This window comes from Pan paniscus, chromosome 6 (genome assembly GCF_029289425.2).
Source record: "Pan paniscus chromosome 6, NHGRI_mPanPan1-v2.0_pri, whole genome shotgun sequence".
Lineage (NCBI taxonomy): Eukaryota > Metazoa > Chordata > Mammalia > Primates > Hominidae > Pan > Pan paniscus.
Window position 1 is genome coordinate 116,835,577 of NC_073255.2, and position 20,189 is coordinate 116,855,765.

At 45.9% G+C, this 20,189-nt stretch overlaps 1 protein-coding gene and 1 pseudogene across 13 annotated transcripts in view; one reads left to right on the top strand and one right to left on the bottom strand.

The window, feature by feature from the left end:
* The window catches only part of TRRAP (transformation/transcription domain associated protein), a 136,256-nt gene that overhangs the window by 104,018 nt on the left and 12,049 nt on the right, over positions 1–20,189 (top strand). For 7 of the 13 annotated variants that reach the window (XM_034964495.3, XM_063605974.1, XM_008968685.4 and 4 more), the window contains 9 exons: positions 1,240–1,431; positions 2,731–2,959; positions 3,560–3,825; positions 4,411–4,511; positions 8,231–8,432; positions 9,922–10,086; positions 11,603–11,693; positions 13,023–13,222; positions 14,072–14,333. In XM_034964495.3, coding sequence (XP_034820386.1) covers positions 1,240–1,431; positions 2,731–2,959; positions 3,560–3,825; positions 4,411–4,511; positions 8,231–8,432; positions 9,922–10,086; positions 11,603–11,693; positions 13,023–13,222; positions 14,072–14,333 — 1,708 coding nt within the window. The remainder of the gene's footprint in view (positions 1–1,239; positions 1,432–2,730; positions 2,960–3,559; positions 3,826–4,410; positions 4,512–8,230; positions 8,433–9,921; positions 10,087–11,602; positions 11,694–13,022; positions 13,223–14,071; positions 14,334–20,189) is intronic. The other 6 variants (XM_034964499.3, XM_057302716.2, XM_034964498.3 and 3 more) reach the window with 3 other exon arrangements.
* Positions 17,988–19,383, bottom strand: LOC134730711 (E3 ubiquitin-protein ligase RNF14-like; annotated as a pseudogene).

Below are 20,189 nucleotides of genomic sequence, written 5' to 3' on the forward strand. Positions count from 1 at the left end.
CATGGTCTCCACCTGGCTGAGGAGCGGTTGGCCCAGGCTCATCGGCTGCTCCATGGAACTGACGCTGGAGTACAGGAAATCTGGGGGACATTTTATAGTAGGCGAGAAAGTGTGGCTTTAAAATGACAGTAAAATTTGCACATGTTCCCTCATGTTCATGTAAACCTGAATTAACACCTGAACGGTTTAATTTCCCAGGATAACAATATGAATTGGAAGCAATTCAAAATTACACCCATGTGGCCGGGCGTGGTGGCTCACACCTGTGATCCCAACACTTTGGGAGGCCAAGGCAGGCAGATCACTTGAGCCCAGGAGTTTGAGACCAGCCTGGGTAACAGCAAGACCCCCGTTTCTACAAAAAATAAACAAAAATTAGCCTGGTGTGGGGTACATGCCTGTAGTTCCAGCTGCTTGGGACACTGAGGCAGGAGGATCACTTGAGCCCTGGAGGGGCTGTAGTGTGCTATGAGCATGACCCTGCAGTCTAGCTTGAACGACAGAGGGGGACCCTGTCTCAAAAAAAATCACACTGATATTTATCATACTGGAGATTAATATATATTTAACAGCTTAAAATGTGCTGATTGGCCAGGCACGGTGGCTCATGCCTGTAATCCCAGCACTTTGGGAGGCTGAGGCAGGCAGATCACCTGAGGTCAGGAGTTCAAGACCAGCCTGACCAACGTGGTGAAACCCATCTCTACTAAAAACACAAGAAATTATCTGGGCATGGTGGCACACGCCTGTAATCCCAGCTGCTCAGGAGGCTGAGGCAGGAGAATAGCTTGAACCTGGGAGGCAGAGGTTGCAGTGAGCCGCAATCACACCAATGCTCTGCAGGCTGGGCAACAGAGCAAGATTCCGTCTCAAAAAAATAATAATAATAATAATGCTGGCTGACTTCTTAGCAGACTGTGTGATTTTTCATCTGATCTGTCATAACAGCATTGATCAGTTTCTTTTCTTTGGAACAACTGATGACCTTAAAGCCAGAAGCCTGTGGTATGCTTTCATAGCTAGAGAGATTGGCCGCTCACTGGAATTTAGAAAAGGAGAGTATCCAGAAAAGACTGTGTAAACGCATGACTTCTCTAAAGAAAATACATTTCTATAGCCTAATTTCTGTGTATTGCCTTGCATACCTAGTGACCAAAAAAGTATCTTTTTCCTGTTTGACACTTTACACTGAGGGAAAGAAGGCCCCTCACGTCCTGTGTCACGTTCTTTCACTGCCAGGTGGAAGTGAGCTGTCCGAAGGAGATGGCCTGGAAGGTGAACATGTACCGCGGATACCTGGCCATCTGCCACCCCGAGGAGCAGCAGCTCAGCTTCATCGAGCGCCTGGTGGAGATGGCCAGCAGCCTGGCCATCCGCGAGTGGCGGCGGCTGCCCCACGTAGTGTCCCACGTGCACACGCCTCTCCTACAGGTGCGTGCGGTGCCCCCATGCGAGCACAGGCCCGTGGCCTGTCGCAGCCAAGCGCCGGTGTCCAGGCTTAGGTCTGCAGACTGCGCTGGACAGCAGAGATGAAACTCCTTCTGCTTCTCTTGTCCTCTCCCACTTATACTCGTCCTCAGGAAAGGAAGGCCACAGTTAAAACGTTGAGAAAAACATGTCAGTGTTTCTGCGGGATTGAAGACATCCTCACAGTGATTCTGGTTTTGAATTTTGCCTGAGGGATTGTTTTCAGTGCCCACTGTGCCACCCTCAGTTACAGAGTCCATCGCTCTGTTTTCAGCAAGCTTTTGGCGGGAGCTGGAGGGACAGGGTTAGGAAATGTTTTCCAAAATCTGAATGTAATGAGTTAAATTTGAAATATAAACAGAAAGCACAGATTCTTCTAGCCAATTTCAAAAATTACTATCAACCAAGATACAGAGTATTGAACTAAGTGTTATGTTTAGGAGATTAAAAAACATTTTAAAACAATAGATTCTGCCTCAAAGGAGCATTGAACCTGAGACAGCGGGCATAGCCATAGAAACAAATTTACATTTGGAGGGAGACTGATTCAGAGCCATGCTCATCAGACAGAAAATCAGGATAATGAGGATCGAGGGAAGGGAGATATCGTGTGCACCATAGAAGCCAAGGACAGAGTTTGGATAGGCTGAGGATTGTGGCCAGGGCCTTCCAGGTGAGAAGGTGGTATCAGAAGTTTGGTGCCAACAGCGCATCTGGAATTTAAGGGTAGTCTACCTCCCAGGCTCGTAGGACGGTGACTCAAAATGTGTTTACATTTTATGGGTCCAAAGAGGTCACGAGAACCACGTTTGCAGGTGCTTAGTATGGCTGTGGGGTTTAGCAGGCACGTTGGGAAAAGGCACGCCTGCAGCAGGGATGCCAGGCTGTCCCGACCTTAGGCATTGCTGGACAAAGAGCCGGGCAGGGAGGGTGGCAAAGGGCATGGACAGCAGGAAGAGGAGTTTTGAGGACGGCCCATTAGCTAGGTTTGGTGTCTGTACCATCGTTCTCCCAGTCTCCTGTCTCTCAGGAGCCACAGGCTGAGGTTTTAAAATTGGAGACACCATAAGGAAAGTAGTGTTTGGGGTGAACAGTAAATGAAATGTGGGATCTCAGGTGTCTGTGTGTAAACGAGAGTGCTTCCTTTGGTAATTGCATCATAAGATCTTTGCGATAATCACGTCCCCAATGGACTCTGGTGTGTTTTTCCCGTTTGATCTTTACTGACATTTACTGCAGAGTCTCTTATGCTGGTCCCATCAGGCAGCCCAGCAAATCATCGAACTCCAGGAAGCTGCACAAATCAACGCAGGCTTACAGCCGACCAACCTGGGAAGGAACAACAGCCTGCACGACATGAAGACGGTGGTGAAGACCTGGAGGAACCGACTGCCCATCGTGTCTGACGACTTGTCCCACTGGAGCAGCATCTTCATGTGGAGGCAGCATCATTACCAGGGTAAACCGACCTGGTCCGGCATGCATTCATCATGTAATTTTCCAGACGCCCCACGATTCTGGTTTTGTCTCTGTGTTTTGGTTTGGTTTGGTTTGGTTTTTTTTTCCCCCAGGTTTTCTATTTTGGGGTAGGGAATGACAGGTCGGGGTGGTAATGGTGCAGGGAAAGATGAAGGTGGTAGAAGAAGTAAAGTTTTGTTTTTTGTTTCTGTACCTGTTACATTTTTCTAGTTGGGGCAGAATCGTACAGGCCAGGGGGATCAACGCTCTGAGCCATGGCACTCTGCGTTGAAGGTCCCATCCCAGGACGAGTTGTGCTCAGGTGGCTCTGCGTGGCCTTTTCTGGTTTTCCTGGTCCCCCTCTTATCCCCTAAACCTGTCAGGCATCCACGTGTTTAGAGCAGCCTTTGTCATTTTATGATTTGGTTAGCCAAGATGGTAACACTCCACTCAAGAATTAGCACCTTTTAAAAGTTGCTTATGGCATAAAATACAAAGTAACGAGGGTTTATCACAGAGCTGCCCATTTTCATAAGCCATGTGTGTGTGTGTTTCATTTTTTATTTAAGCCTTGTTGTGAAGTGCTTTGAAAGAGGATCAGTGTGGGCTAATGATTCCTTTCTTTGCCCTCTAGCGATTGTAACTGCCTATGAGAATAGCTCTCAGCATGATCCCAGTTCAAATAACGCTATGCTTGGGGTTCATGCATCAGCTTCAGCGATCATCCAGTATGGAAAAATCGCCCGGAAACAAGGACTGGTCAATGTAGCACTGGATATATTAAGTCGGATTCATACTATTCCAACTGTTCCTATCGTGGATTGCTTCCAGAAGATTCGACAGCAAGTTAAATGCTACCTCCAGCTGGCAGGCGTCATGGGCAAAAACGAGTGCATGCAGGTGCGGACAGGACACTTGAAGAATGAGGCCAGGTGGAGATTGAGGCCAGGTGGAGAATGAGGCCATGTGGGGTCTCCTGGTTCAGAATATAAGGAAGGTGGACTCGAACTTTCCACAAATACAGCCTCAGTAAGGGGGAAATAGTCCTTCCAAAACACGAAAGGGAAAGGAAGCTACTTGACTGTGAATTACAGTCTCTTATGGTCTCTGTCCTACTATATACTTAGTTAATGTGTTTAAGGAAAGAAAAAAATTACACACTACAGAATTATGAGGATCTAAGATAGATTTTGACTATTTTCAGAGGAATCTTGATAAGAACAGTAAAACCGACTAGACCTATAAAGCTTTGGAGAAAATAAGACCCCTAAGTATTTAGGATTAAATACTTAAAGTTAGCTTTAGTAATTCAGTTTAAATTCTGAACGTCAATCAATAAATATTCATGGTAGGCAAATCTTTTGTCAATTTAAAGTACATTGGTCAATGACTCATAGGACTTACTGCCTAGATTAGTATTTTATGAAGTTTTCATATTGTTTAGAAATTTCAAGAACTTTTTTTCTGCTCATTTTTTTTGAACAGGGCCTTGAAGTTATTGAATCTACAAATTTAAAATACTTCACAAAAGAGATGACAGCCGAATTTTATGCACTGAAGGGAATGTTCTTGGCTCAGATCAACAAGTATGTATGTTATATTGAAAGGATAAGAGAAAAAATGCATCAGATTATTTAAAGTTATTTATAACCTGAAGCCAATGTGAAGCTCAAGCTAGAAATGGGTATGATTTGGTGACAGTCATTAGGTAGGATTTTTTAGGTATTGCACCTCTGCAAAAAGAGTAACTTGTGACAAATTGATAAGCCTATTTGATGTGTAGTATTTTAAAAGCTTTTCTCAAATGAGCTACTGGATCACAGAACTGCTGATAACATGGATTCATTTCCCCATTTCCTCAGTCCGCCATTTACAGAGCTGGTTCGTTTTGTGGAGATGATTCCTGCTTTAGACCAGGGGTCAGTAAAGGATGGCCTGGGGGCCAGCCACATCCAGCCACTGCCCTGTTTTTGTCAGTGAAGTGGTATTGGAACACATCCCTCCCCACTGATGTTGCCTGTGACTGCTTTCGCTTTACTGCAGAGTTGAGGAGTTGTGATAGGAATTGTATGGTCTGCAGAGCCTAAACCATTCGCTGTCTAGCCCATCGCAGGAAAGGTTGCCAAACCCTGGTTTAGAGAAGTAAACGTCAGAGGAGATTTTGTAAATATCATGCAAATGAGGTAGACTCACAAGATGCTGCCTGTTGCCCTGTGTAGGCTCCAGTGCCTGCTTTTCACATCTTCAGTCTATAGGGCTTGCATGTTTAGCTTATTTTTAAATTAGGAAGCAGTTTTGTCAACATAAAAAGGTTTCATCTTTTTGTATAATGTTTTAAATTCATATGACAGACACAACCATTCCAAAGTGTACAATTTAGTGGGTTTTAGTATATTTACAGTGTTACACAACCATTACCACTAGCTAATTTTAGAATATTTCCATCATCCCCCAAGTAAACCCTGTATCTGTTAGTAGTCACTCTCCTTTCTCCCCTCCCCCTTTCTCTTGACAACTACTAATGTGCTTTCTGCCTCTATGGATTTGCTTATTCTGAACATTCATATAAATAGAAGCATACACTGTGTGACCTTTTGTGACTGTCTTCTTTCACTTAGCAGGATGTTTTCAAGCTTCATCCATGTGCTGTCATGTATCAGTAACCTGTTATTTTTCATGGCTGAATAATATTCCATTGGATATCCATACATTTTGTTTATCCATTCAGCAGTTGATGGATGTGTGGGTTGTTCCTACTTTTTAGCTACATGAGTAATGCTGGTGTAAACACTGAATATGTGTCTTTGTGTGAGCATGTTTGAGTTCTCTTGGTTATATACCTGGGGACAGAATATCTGGGTCATATTGTACTTCTCTGTTTATCTTTTTGAGACATTGTCAATCTTCCACAGTTGGCCGTACCATTTTTACATTCCCACCAGCAATGTTTAAGGTTTTAATTTCTCCATATCCTCACCAGCACTTGTTATTTTCTTATTATTTATCTGATTATAGCCATCCTAATGAGTATAAAATATATTTCATTGTGGTTTTGAATTGCATTTTCCTAATGACTGTTGATGCTGAGCTTCTTTTCTTGGTTTTGATTGTTAGTTTGTAATTCTTTATAGGTCTGGATAAAAGTCTCTTTCAGATATATGATTTCCAAGTATTTTGTCACGTTCTGTGGGCTGTCTTTTCACTTTTTTGATAGTGTCCTTTAATGTACAAGTTTTTAATTTTGATGAAGTCCAATTCATGTATTTTTTTCTTTTGTTGCTCATACTTTTCACATCTTCTAAGAAACCGTACCCTAATCCAGGATCAGAAGCATTTATTCTTATGTTTTCTTCTAAGCGTTTTATAGATTTAGCTCTTACATTTGGGTCTCTGATCCATTTTGAATAATTTTTTTATGTGGTGTGAGGTAGGGGTCTATATTTATTATGCTGCATGTGGATATACGGTTGTCCCAGCACCATTTGCTGAAAAGTCTAGTCTTTCTCCATTGAATGGTCTTGACACCCTCATCAAAAATCAGTTGAGGCCAGGCCCAGTGGCTCACACCTGTAATCCTAGCACTTTGGGAGGCTGAGGTGGGAGGATCACTTGAGCCCAGGAGTTTGAGACCAACCTGGACAATATAGTGGAGACCCCCATTTCCAAAACCCAAAAAACAAAAATCCGTTGACCATTTTTTGTGGGCTTATTTCTGGACTCTCCCTTCTATTCCATTGATCTGCTATATAGAGTCTTATATTTCCATATTAATTTTAGGTTATTTTCATGTATTTCTGCCAAAACAGTTGGAATTACGACAGAGATTGCATTGAATCTGTAGATCAGTTTGTGAGCATTTTGCCATCTGAAGCAGGTTTTCCAGTTTGTGAACACGAGATGTCTTTCCACTAGTTTAGGTCTTCTTTAGTTTAATTCAACAATGTTTTTTAGTTTTTAGTGTACAAGTCTTGTACTTATGTTGAATTTATTCCTCAATATTGTCACGTGAATGGAGCCATTTTCTTCATTTTCACATTGCTCATTGCTAACATTTGGAAATACCAGAGTTTTGTATATTGATCTTAGATTTCTCAACCTTGCTGAGTGTATTTGCTCTAATAGCTTTTTGGGGATTCTTCTTTTCTGTGTATAAGATCGTGTCAACTGCAGGTAGAGATGGACTGACATCTTCTCTTCCAATAAGGATGCCTTTTATTTCTTTTTCTTCCCAATTGCCCTGACTAGAACCTCAAGTACAGTGCTGAATTAAAGAGATGAGATCCTTGCCTTTTTCTTGATCTTGGGGAAAGCCATTCAGTCTTTCAGCCTTGAATGATGTTAGCTGTGGGTGTTCTGTAGATGCCTTTTATAAGCTTGAGGAACTTCCCTTCTGTTCTAAATTTGCTGGGTATTTTTATCATGAGATGTTGTTGGATTTTTTTCAAATGGCTTTTTCTGTGTCCTCTGAGATGATTGTGGTTTTTTTCCTTCATTCTTTTAATGTGGTATATCACATTGATTGGTTTTATTTATATTGACTTTTTTGTTTTCTGTGTTGAACCGCCCTTATTGCTGGGATAAATCCCACTTGGTCATGATGGATAATCCTTTTAATCCGCTGCTGGAGTTGGGTTGCTCATTTTTGTCGAGGATGTTTGCATCTGTATCATAAAGCACCTGGGTCTGAAGTTCCCTTGCTATGTCTGGTACATTGCTGGTGTAATAGTGAAGCGGTATAACTGCTGTGGAAACAGTTTGACGGTTCCACAAAAAGTAAGCATAGAGTTCCCACGTGACCAGCATTTCCACTCCCTGGTATACACCCAGAAGTGTTGAAACAAACAGATACCTGTTCGGGAATGTTTGTAGCAGGACTATTTGCAATAACCAAGATGTAGAAACAACACAAATGAACAGATAAACAAAATGTTTATGTTCTATGTGTGCAATGGAATGTTATTCACTTGTTAAAGAGAATGAAGCACCGACACAGGCTTCAACATGGATAAACCTCGAAAACACTGTGCTAGGTGAAAGAAGCCAGATTCAAAAGATCACATGGTGTATGATTCAATTTATATGAAATGTACAGAACTGGTCAATCCACAGAGACAGAAGGCAGACTGCAGGTTCCCAGGGGCTGGAGGTGGGAGGGGTTCAGAGTGACTGCTTATGGGGCGGTTGCACAACATTGTGAATGGACCAAATGCCCCGCAGTGTTCATTTTATAATGGTTAATTTCAGGTTACGTGAAGCTCGCTTCAATTGAAAACCATACACGTTTTGGTTTTCTGTCTCCTCACAGGTCCGAGGAGGCAAACAAAGCCTTCTCTGCAGCTGTGCAGATGCACGATGTGCTGGTGAAAGCCTGGGCCATGTGGGGCGACTACCTGGAGAACATCTTCGTGAAGGAGCGGCAGCTGCACCTGGGCGTGTCTGCCATCACCTGCTACCTGCACGCCTGCCGGCATCAGAACGAGAGCAAATCGAGGAAATACTTAGCCAAGGTGAGACCGAAAAAACGAGCTTTGACCAGAGGCCATCTGTCGCCTTCAGATTTGTACAGAAATTTAGCTACAGTTTACTCATCCGTGCCGGGTGTGAGGCATGATTTCATGCCTTAACTCTTAATCCTCATCACTGTTCGAAGTATCTTTCACAGTTCCATTTCAAAGCTGAGAAAACTGAGGCCTGGACACTCTTAGGGCCCCAGAACTTCCAAGTGGCAAAGCCTCACGTAGAGCCCAAGTCTAGCACTGCCTGTGGGAGCTCACACCGAACAGAGGGCTGAGGAGGGGATGTGGAGCTAGAACTTCCCTCCTAGATGCCCGTTAGGTTGTCATCCCTCCCCTGCAGGGCTGCTGTCAGCACAGCCACAGAGCTGGCGTGCTGGGGTGGTTGTGGGTTTCTCTCTACACCGTGCCCCCCAGCAGCCCTGAGCTCAGGGTGGGTGTCACCCACGTGCTCACTGAAGGACGTGCACTTGACATTCAGGTTCCCCCTTCATGTGGCTTCCTGTCTTCCTCCAAGAATCAGACAAATAAAACCCAGAATTAATTCCAGCAGGAAACCCAAGAATAAATTGTTCCCTTTCCTATTTTGTCCATTAAAGGTTTGGATTTTTTTAGAATTCCTTGATTTAACGTAAAAATTTGGAATGTACACCAGTACATGGCAGTTAAAGCCGACTACAGAGACAGCTACACGCACTGCCTCAGTGCCTGGCTCCGGGTTGCTTACACCCAGATGTAATTGTTTCAGTCGTCCATGGACACCTGGCTGCCAGCCTGTGGCCTACCTGTTGCCGGGGTGATGAGCATCTGAGAGTTTTAGCAAAAGTTCATTTTGTTTGGATGAGATCATGAGTGTAAGTTAACAGGTGGGCAGGCCCCAGGCATCTTCCTGTTGCTGTCTTGCAGTCGGTCACTGGTCAGTGCTAGCCAGTGGATTAGATCAGCGAGTAAGTGTCATTAAAACTAAATCAAAAGGCCAGGCGTGGTGGCTCATGCTTGTAAACCCAGCACTTTGGGAGGCCAAGGTGGGTGGATCACTTGATGTGAGGAGTTCAAGACCAGCCTGGCCGACATGGCAAAACCCCATCTCTACTAAAAATACAAAAATTAGCCAGGCGTGGTGGTGTGTGCCTGTAGTCCCAGCTACTGGGGAGGCTGAGGCAGGAGAATTGCTTGAACCCGGGAGGTGGAGGTTGCAGTGAGCCAAGATCGCGCCACGGCACTCCAGTCCTGGGTGACAAAGCAAGACTGTCTCAAAAACAAAACACAAAAAAACTAAAGAGAAAATCTGTTTTTAAATTTTAGGTTTTATATACTGTAAGATTTACATTAAGTTTAGCAATAATGTTGACCTGCTTATAGATATTTTTTTTGCATGGCCAGTAAAGCCGCTCTATACAGTGTTGTAATGTTGGGGAAAAAGTCTCTTGCTTGAGGGCTTCAGAATTGTCATTCTACTCTAGAATTTCTCCTTCTGTCTCAGGTGCTGTGGCTTTTGAGTTTTGATGATGACAAAAACACTTTGGCAGATGCCGTCGACAAGTACTGCATTGGTGTGCCACCCATCCAGTGGCTGGCCTGGATCCCACAGCTGCTCACCTGCCTGGTTGGCTCGGAGGGAAAGCTGCTCTTGAACCTCATTAGCCAGGTGGGAAGAGCAAGGTGGCCTTGTTCACGTGCACAAAACATTGTGTCTTCATTTTGCGTTCTTTTTTCTCCCAGAAAGTAAATTTAAGTGTTCAAAGTATTAAAAACAAGTTAAAGAGATGGGAAGATATAATCATGTAGATATTATTTAATATAAAGCATAATTAAAAGTTATTAAAGAATATATCAGAGTTGAAATGAAATAGCTAATAAAGCAGTTCAGTGTTAAAATTCTAATTTCTTAAACATTTTCCCATATATAATGCAAGTAAAATAAACTTGTAGTAAAACATACAATTGCCAGTGGGTACCCTGAGAATGACAGTGAGCCCTGAATCTGATTGGTAGTTTTCCTCTGATTTTTTGTCATATGCTGGGAGCTCTTCGGAGCTGCCCTTAAACTAAAACATGCCCAATTGTGGCTGTTGCCCTTTCGACAGTTGAGCTGCATCATAAGGAACCCATGGTTCTCAAGGGCAGTGGGGCCAGGCCGGGGAAGCGGACAGCCCAGGGCCCTATGGAAAGGCTCTCATAACCATCTCTTGAGAATGATTCCAGGATGTCCCTCTCCCGTGAAAAGACCCAGGCATAGAGGAAGGACCAGAAACGGCGGAAGCGTGGCTACAGTGAGGTTTGGGACACGGCGCCTTCGTGGTTGCTTTTGTAAAATCACGAAGCGCCGCAGGAGTCCGTGAAGGTCTTCAGGAAGGAGCTGGGCCCGCGCGTTCTGCCCACCCATTCCTCTGGCTCCTTCCTGCACGCAGCACCTGTGCTATGTGGGCCCTGAGCGATGCCCTGGTTTTCCTTGAGGAGGCAGCTGTGTTTTTGAGTCCCAGCATTCTGTGTAGCGCTTATCCTCAGGATGCAGGTCCGACCTACTTGGTCTCATCACTTCTGGAGCATCTCAGGTTCAAGAGCAGCCGCCTCTGCCTGTGACGGCTTAGATGTTATTCCTTTTTTCCTTTCATGGGCACATTCTGAAAGATTCAAGTGACATGGTACTATCCTGTCAGCCACAGAACTCCAGTTCAATAAAATGGGAGTTTCTTAACTGAAACGGACATCCCTCCATCTCCTCCCAGCTGCAGTTAGGCAGAATAAAGTTATTTGATAATGGAATTAGTTCACAATCCACAGTGAATTGTGCCTGACAGATTAGCTGGTATTTGTTTGTTTTTTTATTTGCTTCAGTGAGATCTGGGGACACATGTATTTTGCCTTCCTCAGATTTACTGCCTGGAAGGAAAGCGTGGTTTCCCTGTCACTCACAGTTCTGGGTGGAGTTGATGAAATGCATGTGTTGATGTGTCTTGGCTCTTTTAAAGTGAATTAAATATTTTGCCTGCTGTTGAACCTGGCCTTGTGCGTCAGATCAGTGCTGCAGTATTTGCTTCCTTGGTCCAAAGGCAGATCAGACACCTGTTTCTGACTTGACATTGGTTATTTTCAGTACAAATTATCTTTATCCAGAGCTCAGCAGAGAGCAGCACTGTTTATAACATCTTGTCTCTGAGCAGGTTGGACGCGTGTATCCCCAAGCGGTCTACTTTCCCATCCGGACCCTGTACCTGACCCTGAAAATAGAACAGCGGGAACGCTACAAGAGCGGTACGTCTCGGGTGGGGCCAGTAGGCCAGGCCAGGAAGGGCTCATTCCAGGGGGTGCCCCACATCCAGACAGACCACCGCAGCCACCCCTGCCCTGCAGCTCATTCATAGCCGTGGCCAATCTCTCCTCAGTGGGCAGCACCGTAGGGCAGGAAGCAAAGTCTGATCTGAGTACAGTCTCTCTTTTGCCAGGATGTAATAGGCGTTCATTTATCCGAGTGATTTGATCTATAGGTAGAGAAAATATGTGAAATTTTCAGCTTCAGAAAACTGTAAAGTTTACCTTTCTCCTTAGTAGTAAGTGCATCCCAATACACAGCAGATGCCAGCTGCCGTGTGTGTGTGTGTGTGTGTGTGTGTGTGTGTGTGTGTGTGTGTGTGTGTTTAAGTTATGAGGAGTATCTTCAGCTGTGAGAAGAATCAGCATTGAAGTCAGTCTTACCAGATGTTGGTGAAATTTCACTCACAGTGTAAGACTTTTAATCTATATTGAATAGCCCTTGTATGCAAAGCAACAACTGATTTGATGGCTTCAGTTACCCACTAGGCAGGGTGCTTTAAATAACGAGAGGACCGTTTACTGCCCCTTGTTTTCAATGCTGAGTCTCCTAAGGGCCGTGGGCCGTGTGTGGTTGGTGAGAGGCGGTGGATGAGGGCTGCATGGCACATTTCAGCTCTAACCTCTGGAGTCAGTCTGCCTAGGTGGCTTCATGTCTTGGTCATTTGAAAATTAAGGTTTTTTAGTTTTAAGACTAAGTGTAGAGAGGTAAATTCAGAAAAAAGTGGTCATTAAAGGCTCTGCAATGTATCTCACAGGGAAAAATGACCGTATTTTTCAAAAGCAGTATTTTGCAATTGGCTTGGCTTTCCAAACCAGTTTCCTATTAACTGCTTTTAGATTCTCTGAGTTTATAGTAGCAAGGAACGTGTAACAGATTGTGAGATATTTTTCCAAACATTTATGTTTAGGATGATCAGACGTAACAGAAACGTTAAAAGGAGTGCTCAGGGAACTCTTGTGCGCCCTCACCTGGACTCACCAGGCGGCGTGTTGTCACATCTGCATCCTCCTAAAACACATACACGGGTTTATTTAATGGAATGGATTGAAGCCGCATTGTAGACAACTGCGCTTCCCTCCCCGCGTCCCTCAGCGCACCTGCGCCTAGAACCAGGGCCTTCTCCCACGCAGTCCTTGGGGAAGCGGTCTTGTAGGGATTCACACGCCGGCAGGAACCAGCGCTCCTTTGGCCCATGGGTCCTGCAGCGCTCCGAGCCCTGGCGTCTGTCGGTTTTGCGCTGACACTGGCGTTGTGTGTGTTGCTCTCAGATTCTGGACAGCAGCAGCCAAGTTCAGTGGGTAACCAGTCCCATTCTGCATCAGATCCAGGGCCCATAAGAGCAACAGCACCCATGTGGCGCTGCAGCCGAATCATGCACATGCAGCGAGAGCTCCACCCCACCCTTCTGTCTTCCCTGGAAGGCATCGTCGATCAGATGGTCTGGTTCAGAGAAAATTGGCATGAAGAGGTATTTGGCTCTGATCTTGCACATGGTGGCTCCTTGTAGAGGGGACGTGGTGTTCTGTATGCTTCTGTGGCTCTCTTCCCTTGAGCTTTAGTTGCCGGTCCTTTTATATATTTGTTGTTGAACTTAACCATGGACCAGGCAAATAGCTATCTCTGCACACTAGTACAGCCTTAAAGATTCAAAGTACAAGACATGAAAGAGAGTGGAATTGAGGAAGCCACTTCTTGCTGTTAAAATGCTGGCCGTGCTCACGTCCCTGAGCTCAGTGACCTGAGTGCCACGGTTAACCAGGTGTGAGCAGGAGCAGTGGCGTGAGTAACAGGGTTATAATTTCCATAGATGGGAAATTGTAGGGATGTGGGGTCTTTTCAGCAGTCAGACCACTTCCTTAATAACGTTGGCTTAAGCTGATGACAGAATAGTCCACGCCTCACTGCCCAGATGCTTACCTGGTTGAGCCCCGGGGCCAGCTCCTTACTGCTGTGAAGTCTCGTGTGTGCACGGTGCACGCAGACACGTGGTGGGAACAGTACAGCTGCCTGAAAATGCAGGGGTTTTGTGGCTAATTGCAGACGGGTGTATGATCCAAAAAAGTGGGGCTTTTCTGTTTTCGCTTTTTGAATGTTCAGGTCCCTTACTCCCCAAGGTCAAAAGCGCCTGCTCCCATGTGGCATGCACAGGCGTCCCGTTTCTTGCACACGCTGATTTCATGCCTGCTGTGTGTGGGTCCTGCTGGGGGGTGCAGAGATGACCCTGGGCTGGGAGGGCCGCACTCAATAGGCGCTTTTGGCTGCTGGTTCTGGAGTGGAGGGCTGTGTTTGTCAGTTGTCTCTGGCTCTTTTCTACCAGGTTCTCAGGCAGCTCCAACAGGGCCTGGCGAAATGTTACTCCGTGGCGTTTGAGAAAAGTGGAGCGGTGTCCGATGCTAAAATCACCCCCCACACTCTCAATTTTGTGAAGAAGTTGGTGAGCACGTTTGGGGTGGGCCTGGAGAATGTGTCCAACGTCTCGACCATGTTCTCCAGCGCAGCCTCTGAGTCTCTGGCCCGGCGGGCGCAGGCCACTGCACAAGACCCTGTCTTTCAGAAGCTGAAAGGCCAGTTCACAACGGGTGAGTCTCCATTTTCCTTCCCTTCCATAGGGAGAATTGTGCACGCTGATTTCCTCCGGCTTTAGTGTCGAAGCCGATTGGATCCTTGGTTTTCTGATCACTGCACGGGGCACACTGGTTACACTCTGTTTACAGTGCAGACTTCAGAGTGCATAGCTGAGACCACATGTTTTTCTCCCAGGGAGGGGTCAAGGTTTGGAGCAGGAGCTGCCAGGATCCAAGACGGGGTAGAAAATGCATGGTTTCAGGCCACACTGCCCTCCTGCCTTCCTGAGACCCTTCCTTCACTTGTTTTTGGTGGGAAACAGGGTAGGGTGGGGTGGTGGGAGACATTGTTAGTGTGAGCCAGTAGGAGACAGAGTCCTGGTGAGCCGGTGGGAGATGGGGCCGGGTGAGCCGGTAGGAGATGGCACCAGGTGGGATGGTGGGAGATGGTGTTAGTGAGCCAGTAGGAGACAGCGTCTGGCGGGCCAGTGGGAGACAGGGTTCGGTGGGCCCATGGAAGACTGGGTCTGGGTGCGCCGGTGGGAGATGGCGCCCGGTGAGCCAGTAGGATTTATAGGGGCAGGGCCTGCAGCGACGAGCTAAGTGCAAGCTCACTGTGGATTCTGGGCATCGTAATAGGGAGATGTATTTTCAATGCTTGTCTGTAGTTCAGGTTAATGCGTTTTCCTAGACTCACAGCTTAACTCCTGGCTCTGCCTCTTATGTTGTGATGTGAGGAAAGGAGTCCAATTTCCTTCAGCCCAGGTTTCTTCCTCTGTCAAATAGGGATCCTCACCCCACAGTATCCCCCCCCACCATCTACACACCCCTGTTCCATCCTTGCACCCCCGTCCCATCATACACACACATGTCCCATCTACACACCCACGTCCCGTCCATGCACCCCATCCACTCACCTGTATCCCATCACTCCCATGTCCCATCTACACACCCGCGTCCCATCTACTTACTCTTGTCCCATCATAGACACCTACATCCCATTTACACACGCATATCCCATCATACACACCCCTGTCCCATCTACACACCTGCGTCCCATCCTCGTGTCCCCATCCCGTCCTCACACTCCCGTCCCATCCTCGCATCCCCATCCCATCCTCATACCCCCATCCCATCCATGCACCCCCATCCCATCTACTCACCCCTGTCCCATTCACACTCCCCCGTCTAGTCCACACACCCCATCCACTTACCTGCGTCCCCTCATCCTCATGTCCCATCTACACACCAACGTCCCATCTACTTACCCTCATCCCATCATACACACCTACATCCCATTTACACACGCGTGTCCCCGCGTACGCACTGTGTCCCATCTACACACCCACATCACATCTGCGCATCCGCATCCCATTGTGCACACCCACATCCACCGCGGTGCGCACAGGCACAGCTGCTTCTCGTGCTGTCTGGAACACGTTGCTTCTTATTCCTCATTCAGCCTCCATCCCACTTACCTGCGGGCTCCCTAGTAGAGAAGCGCATGGCGGGCTCTCTTGCCAGGTTCTCACTGAGAGCTCCTGGTCCCAGGATGTGGCTTCAGCTGCCTGAGTAACTTCCGCAAGCCTTCATCTCTCAAGTGTCAGCACATGAGTGATTGCAGCACATGAGTGATTGCTGTGTGAAAACAAGATTTGTCTGGTACAGTTTCCCAGAGATGAAAGAAAGATTAAATCATTCACATTTGAAAGCTTAATTACTGCATTTTTAAAATTGTAGAACAAATCATTTTAATTTTCATTTCTTATCTTCAACTTATTCTTTAAATTAACTTCAATTTTTATACAAAATGTCCTGAATGGAAGTGCATGAAACTATCTGGTTAAAACAAAATATGGGCCTTCAAACCTAAGCTCAGTCACTAGCCCAGGTAAAAAGAAGAGATGCTATTCTGTGACCTTTTTCCTCTTAATAATATGTTATATGCCGAACAGTTTAAAAATGTGATTAGTTGCCTTGGTGACAGAATAAATAGCAGCAACTGTGTTCTAATTATAAGATGATTTTAAATTTTATTTTTAAGATTAAGTATCCTCTTTGACAATCCAGAAACATAGTCTTTGCTGACTCTTTGGACACACACCTAAAACAGTTAAAAATGATTCCTCAATTTTCAATGACAAAGTACAAAAAAAGAGTATGTTCTTGGTGGGCACGGTGGCTCACGTCTGTAATCCCAGCACTTTCAGAGGCCGAGGTGGGCGGGTCACTTGAGGTCAGGAATTCGAGACCAGCCTGACCAACATGGTGAAACCCCATCTCTACTAAAAATACAAAAATTAGCCTGTCATGGTGGCGTGCGCCTGTAATCCCAGCTACTCAAGAGGCTTAGGTGGGAGGATCACTGGAACTTGGGAGACGGAGGTTGCAGTGAGCCAAAATCACGCCACTGCACTCCAGCCTGGGCAACAGTGAGACTCTGTCTCAAAAAAGAATATGTTCTCAAGCTGCAGTTCAGTTTTTCTGTCCCCTTTTCCAAAAAATCTTACTTTACTACCAAGCCACTCACCTAACTATAAGGAAAGACAGTTTTTCAAAAAGGCAACAAAATCCAGAAAAAGGAGTAGGTATCAGTCCAAAATTATCACCCAAAACGCTGCTGTTGCAAAAAAAAAAAAAAAAAATTAGAGTAGGAAGCCGAATTCCCATAGCTTGTTAGAGAAGATCTTTAAAAAGAATTCAGAAAGTTAAGAGTGGAACTACAGTGGTATAGACAGGCTCAAAATGCAGATAATTCAGGAACATTCAGCTTGGAAATATATTAGGCTTTCTCCTAGTCCAGCAGAGGAAATAAAATCATGTGTTGCTGGAATTAATATTAAAATTGTCCCCACCCACACGCAGAAGGTAAAGAAAGAGAATGTGGAACAAACGTAGCAAAGACAAGTCACCTTAAGTCTAGGCTCTACTGCCCAGGAAAATTGAATTGAACTTAAATTCTTCCTGAGTCAGTATCACTAAATTCTAGATTTGGCCTGAAACCAGTGGACCACATACACCACTAATAAATACCAAGTGATCCACAGTGTTTGTGGTATTACATTTTTTAAATTATTATAAGTTTCTATTCTGAAAAGCAGTAGATCAAAATGATGCTGCACCATCCAGTCGGTTACAGACTAAACGGCTCCCTCCAAAGAGGACTGACTTGGCAGAAACCTAGGCTGGAAGGAATGTGAGTAACATGAAGTACATCAGGCTCTCAGTATAATTTCCGTAAGGCTTTTCTACCCACCCCAGTTGTAGGGAGTAGTACTGAGGGAGCTCCAACACAGTGTCTTACAGGGGTGCTTCCCAGAGACAGAAGGGCTCTAAGTTTAACTCTTGACCCCTCTTCTCCTTACCTAAAGCTTGAGGAAGAAAATAAATATTTAATTTTTAACTTTTCAGAGCTTTGAGCACATTATAATATTTAATATTCTGTAGCTTCATTTTCTGAACCTTTGGCTTAGAATTTTTTTCTCAACTTACATTAAAAAAAAGTATGAATGCTCCTTCACCAGATGAAAACATAAGCCATGTTCTTCCATCTCTTCTACACAGGAAGAGTGAATGAATAGTACTGTAAATATCCTGCAAGGTTACTTTGTGTACTTGACAAAAGATTAGGGAAAACCAATCCACTTCCATAGCTCGAGCAGTAGTTAACTAGTCTTCAATCTCATCTTCCCCAATGTCTCCATTCATATCCAAGCATGAAACAGCCGGTTACAACACGGTGAAGTAGGGTTGGCGAAATGTTTGTAAGGGGTTGCTAGAGAGAGAACCCATGCCGACCCAATAGAAATAGAGCCTGCAGCCAGTACATGGCATCCACCTCACTTCTCTATGTGAATTCCACAGCATGGGCATCTCTTCGAGTTCTCTTCTAGCCACTCCTTACTTTCCATCTCTTCCAGTGCCCTCTGACTCACCCTCTTACCTTACCTCTGTTCCAGAAATCTTGTCTTGGCCTCATCTGCTTGCAGGTATTCGTTTTGTAAGTCTGTTAATTTCTCTGCCATCACCTTACATGGAGAGGCCCCATGGTAGGTCAGTCTGCACAAGGTACAGAAGGCAAAGTTACAGCTGGAGCAGATGCCCGTGGTACAGCCAGGCCCTGCAAGCCCCCACAGGCGGGGGCAGCACACCACATCTGCCACTAGCTCCAAGGTGGATGGGAGGAGAAGGCAGCCATGACAGGCAGAGAACTCTGCTTCCGCTGGCTCTTTGACCTGGCCAGGAGTGGCCACCGAAGGGCACTTTGGTTCTGAGCAGTTGAGGCATTGAACCTGGCCATCTCTGATCTGGATTTCAAAGCAGTCCTTCAGATAGGCTTTGCAGTACACAGGCCTCACTCCAAGAGGTACATGCATTCACTGCCCAGCTTCTCGCAGAAACAGATGTTGTACAGGAACAATCTACTATTAAAGCATTTTATCTGCTAAGCTTGATGAAAGTCCAAGATTTCCTGGATCAGACTTGACAGTGATTCCACATCCTGCACAGCTCTCTCATCCACAATTTCCTCTTGATCTACATGAGATCCAGCAGCTCCTCCAAAATCTAGCTCTGATGGGAGGGGCTTGCGCTATCCTTCTCGGCACTTTTTCCTGAGAACCCATCGTGAGCTCAGAGGGAGAGACAATATTGGGGTGCACCAGGGTCTCTTGCTTAAGAAACTGCATCCAGGCAGACAGGATCCCACTGCCACTGTGTTCTTCCCATAGGTTGTCTAAGTGCTTGCATAGAGCAGAGAGCTGAGTTGGTGACAGCAATTTGCCACTAAGTGTGAATGAAGGTGGGAAGGAGGATGGATAATCTGGTGGCAGTTCAGAGTTCAGCACAAGTGGAGGGAGAAAGCAAATGGTATATTCAAAGCTACTATTCTGGGGGCACTCATCTGAATTGCCACTCACAAATAACTTGAAGTTCTGTGGCAAATCCCGATCGATGCTGATTTCTCCACCTCGGACAGGCTTTGCTTTTCCGAATTCATCTCCATCTTAAATACTCGCCAGGGCCAGCAGCTCACCTCCTGAGCTTCTCAGTCTTCTGACAACATTTAATTTTATGAGGAATTGTTAATAACAATCAGAAAAAAAGGATGTCAGCACCACAGTCTGTATTTCAGTTTATTTATTTATTTATTTATTTTCAGGTGGAGTTTTGCTCTGTTGCCCAGGCTGGAGTGCAGTGGCGTGATCTCGGCTCACCGCCACCTCTGCCTCCCAGGTTCAAGTGATTCTCCCGCCTCAGCCTCCCGAGTAGCTGGGATTACAGGTGCACGTGCTGCCAAACCTGGCTAATTTTTGATTTTTAGTACAGGTGGGGTTTCACTACGTTGGCCAGGCTGGTTTTGAACTCCTGACCTCAAATGATCCACCCACTTCGACCTCCCAAAGTGCTGGGATTACAGGTGTGAGCCACTGCCCGGCCATGTATTTCAGTTTAGAGTGGAGTTCATGCAGATCCCATTTATTCTCCAGGTGGTGGAGATGAGACTGCCAAAGCCGGGTAACAGGCCAAGATGTGGAACTCATACTACGTATACTATGGAAATCCTGCCATTTGGGGCAAGCCGGAAACCGCTACCCCAGTGAGGGAAGCCCCTCCTCCACAGTGTTTCCCTCCAGCCTGCGAAACTCTTTTTCATTCTTCCAGGCCACACTCTGCGCACTCCAGCCTTGGGGCCAGCCCTGGTCTGGGTTCAGCATGCCACTGCCGCCGTCTCCAGCACTCGCCAGCCGGCGTCACTTGGGCAACTGACCAACAAGTGGGGCAGGCCGCAGCCTAGCTCTCTGCCCCAGCGCTGGGATCAGAGGGCGCTGTGTGGGCCTGTGAGCAATAGGCCAGCCTGGGGTGTCCTGA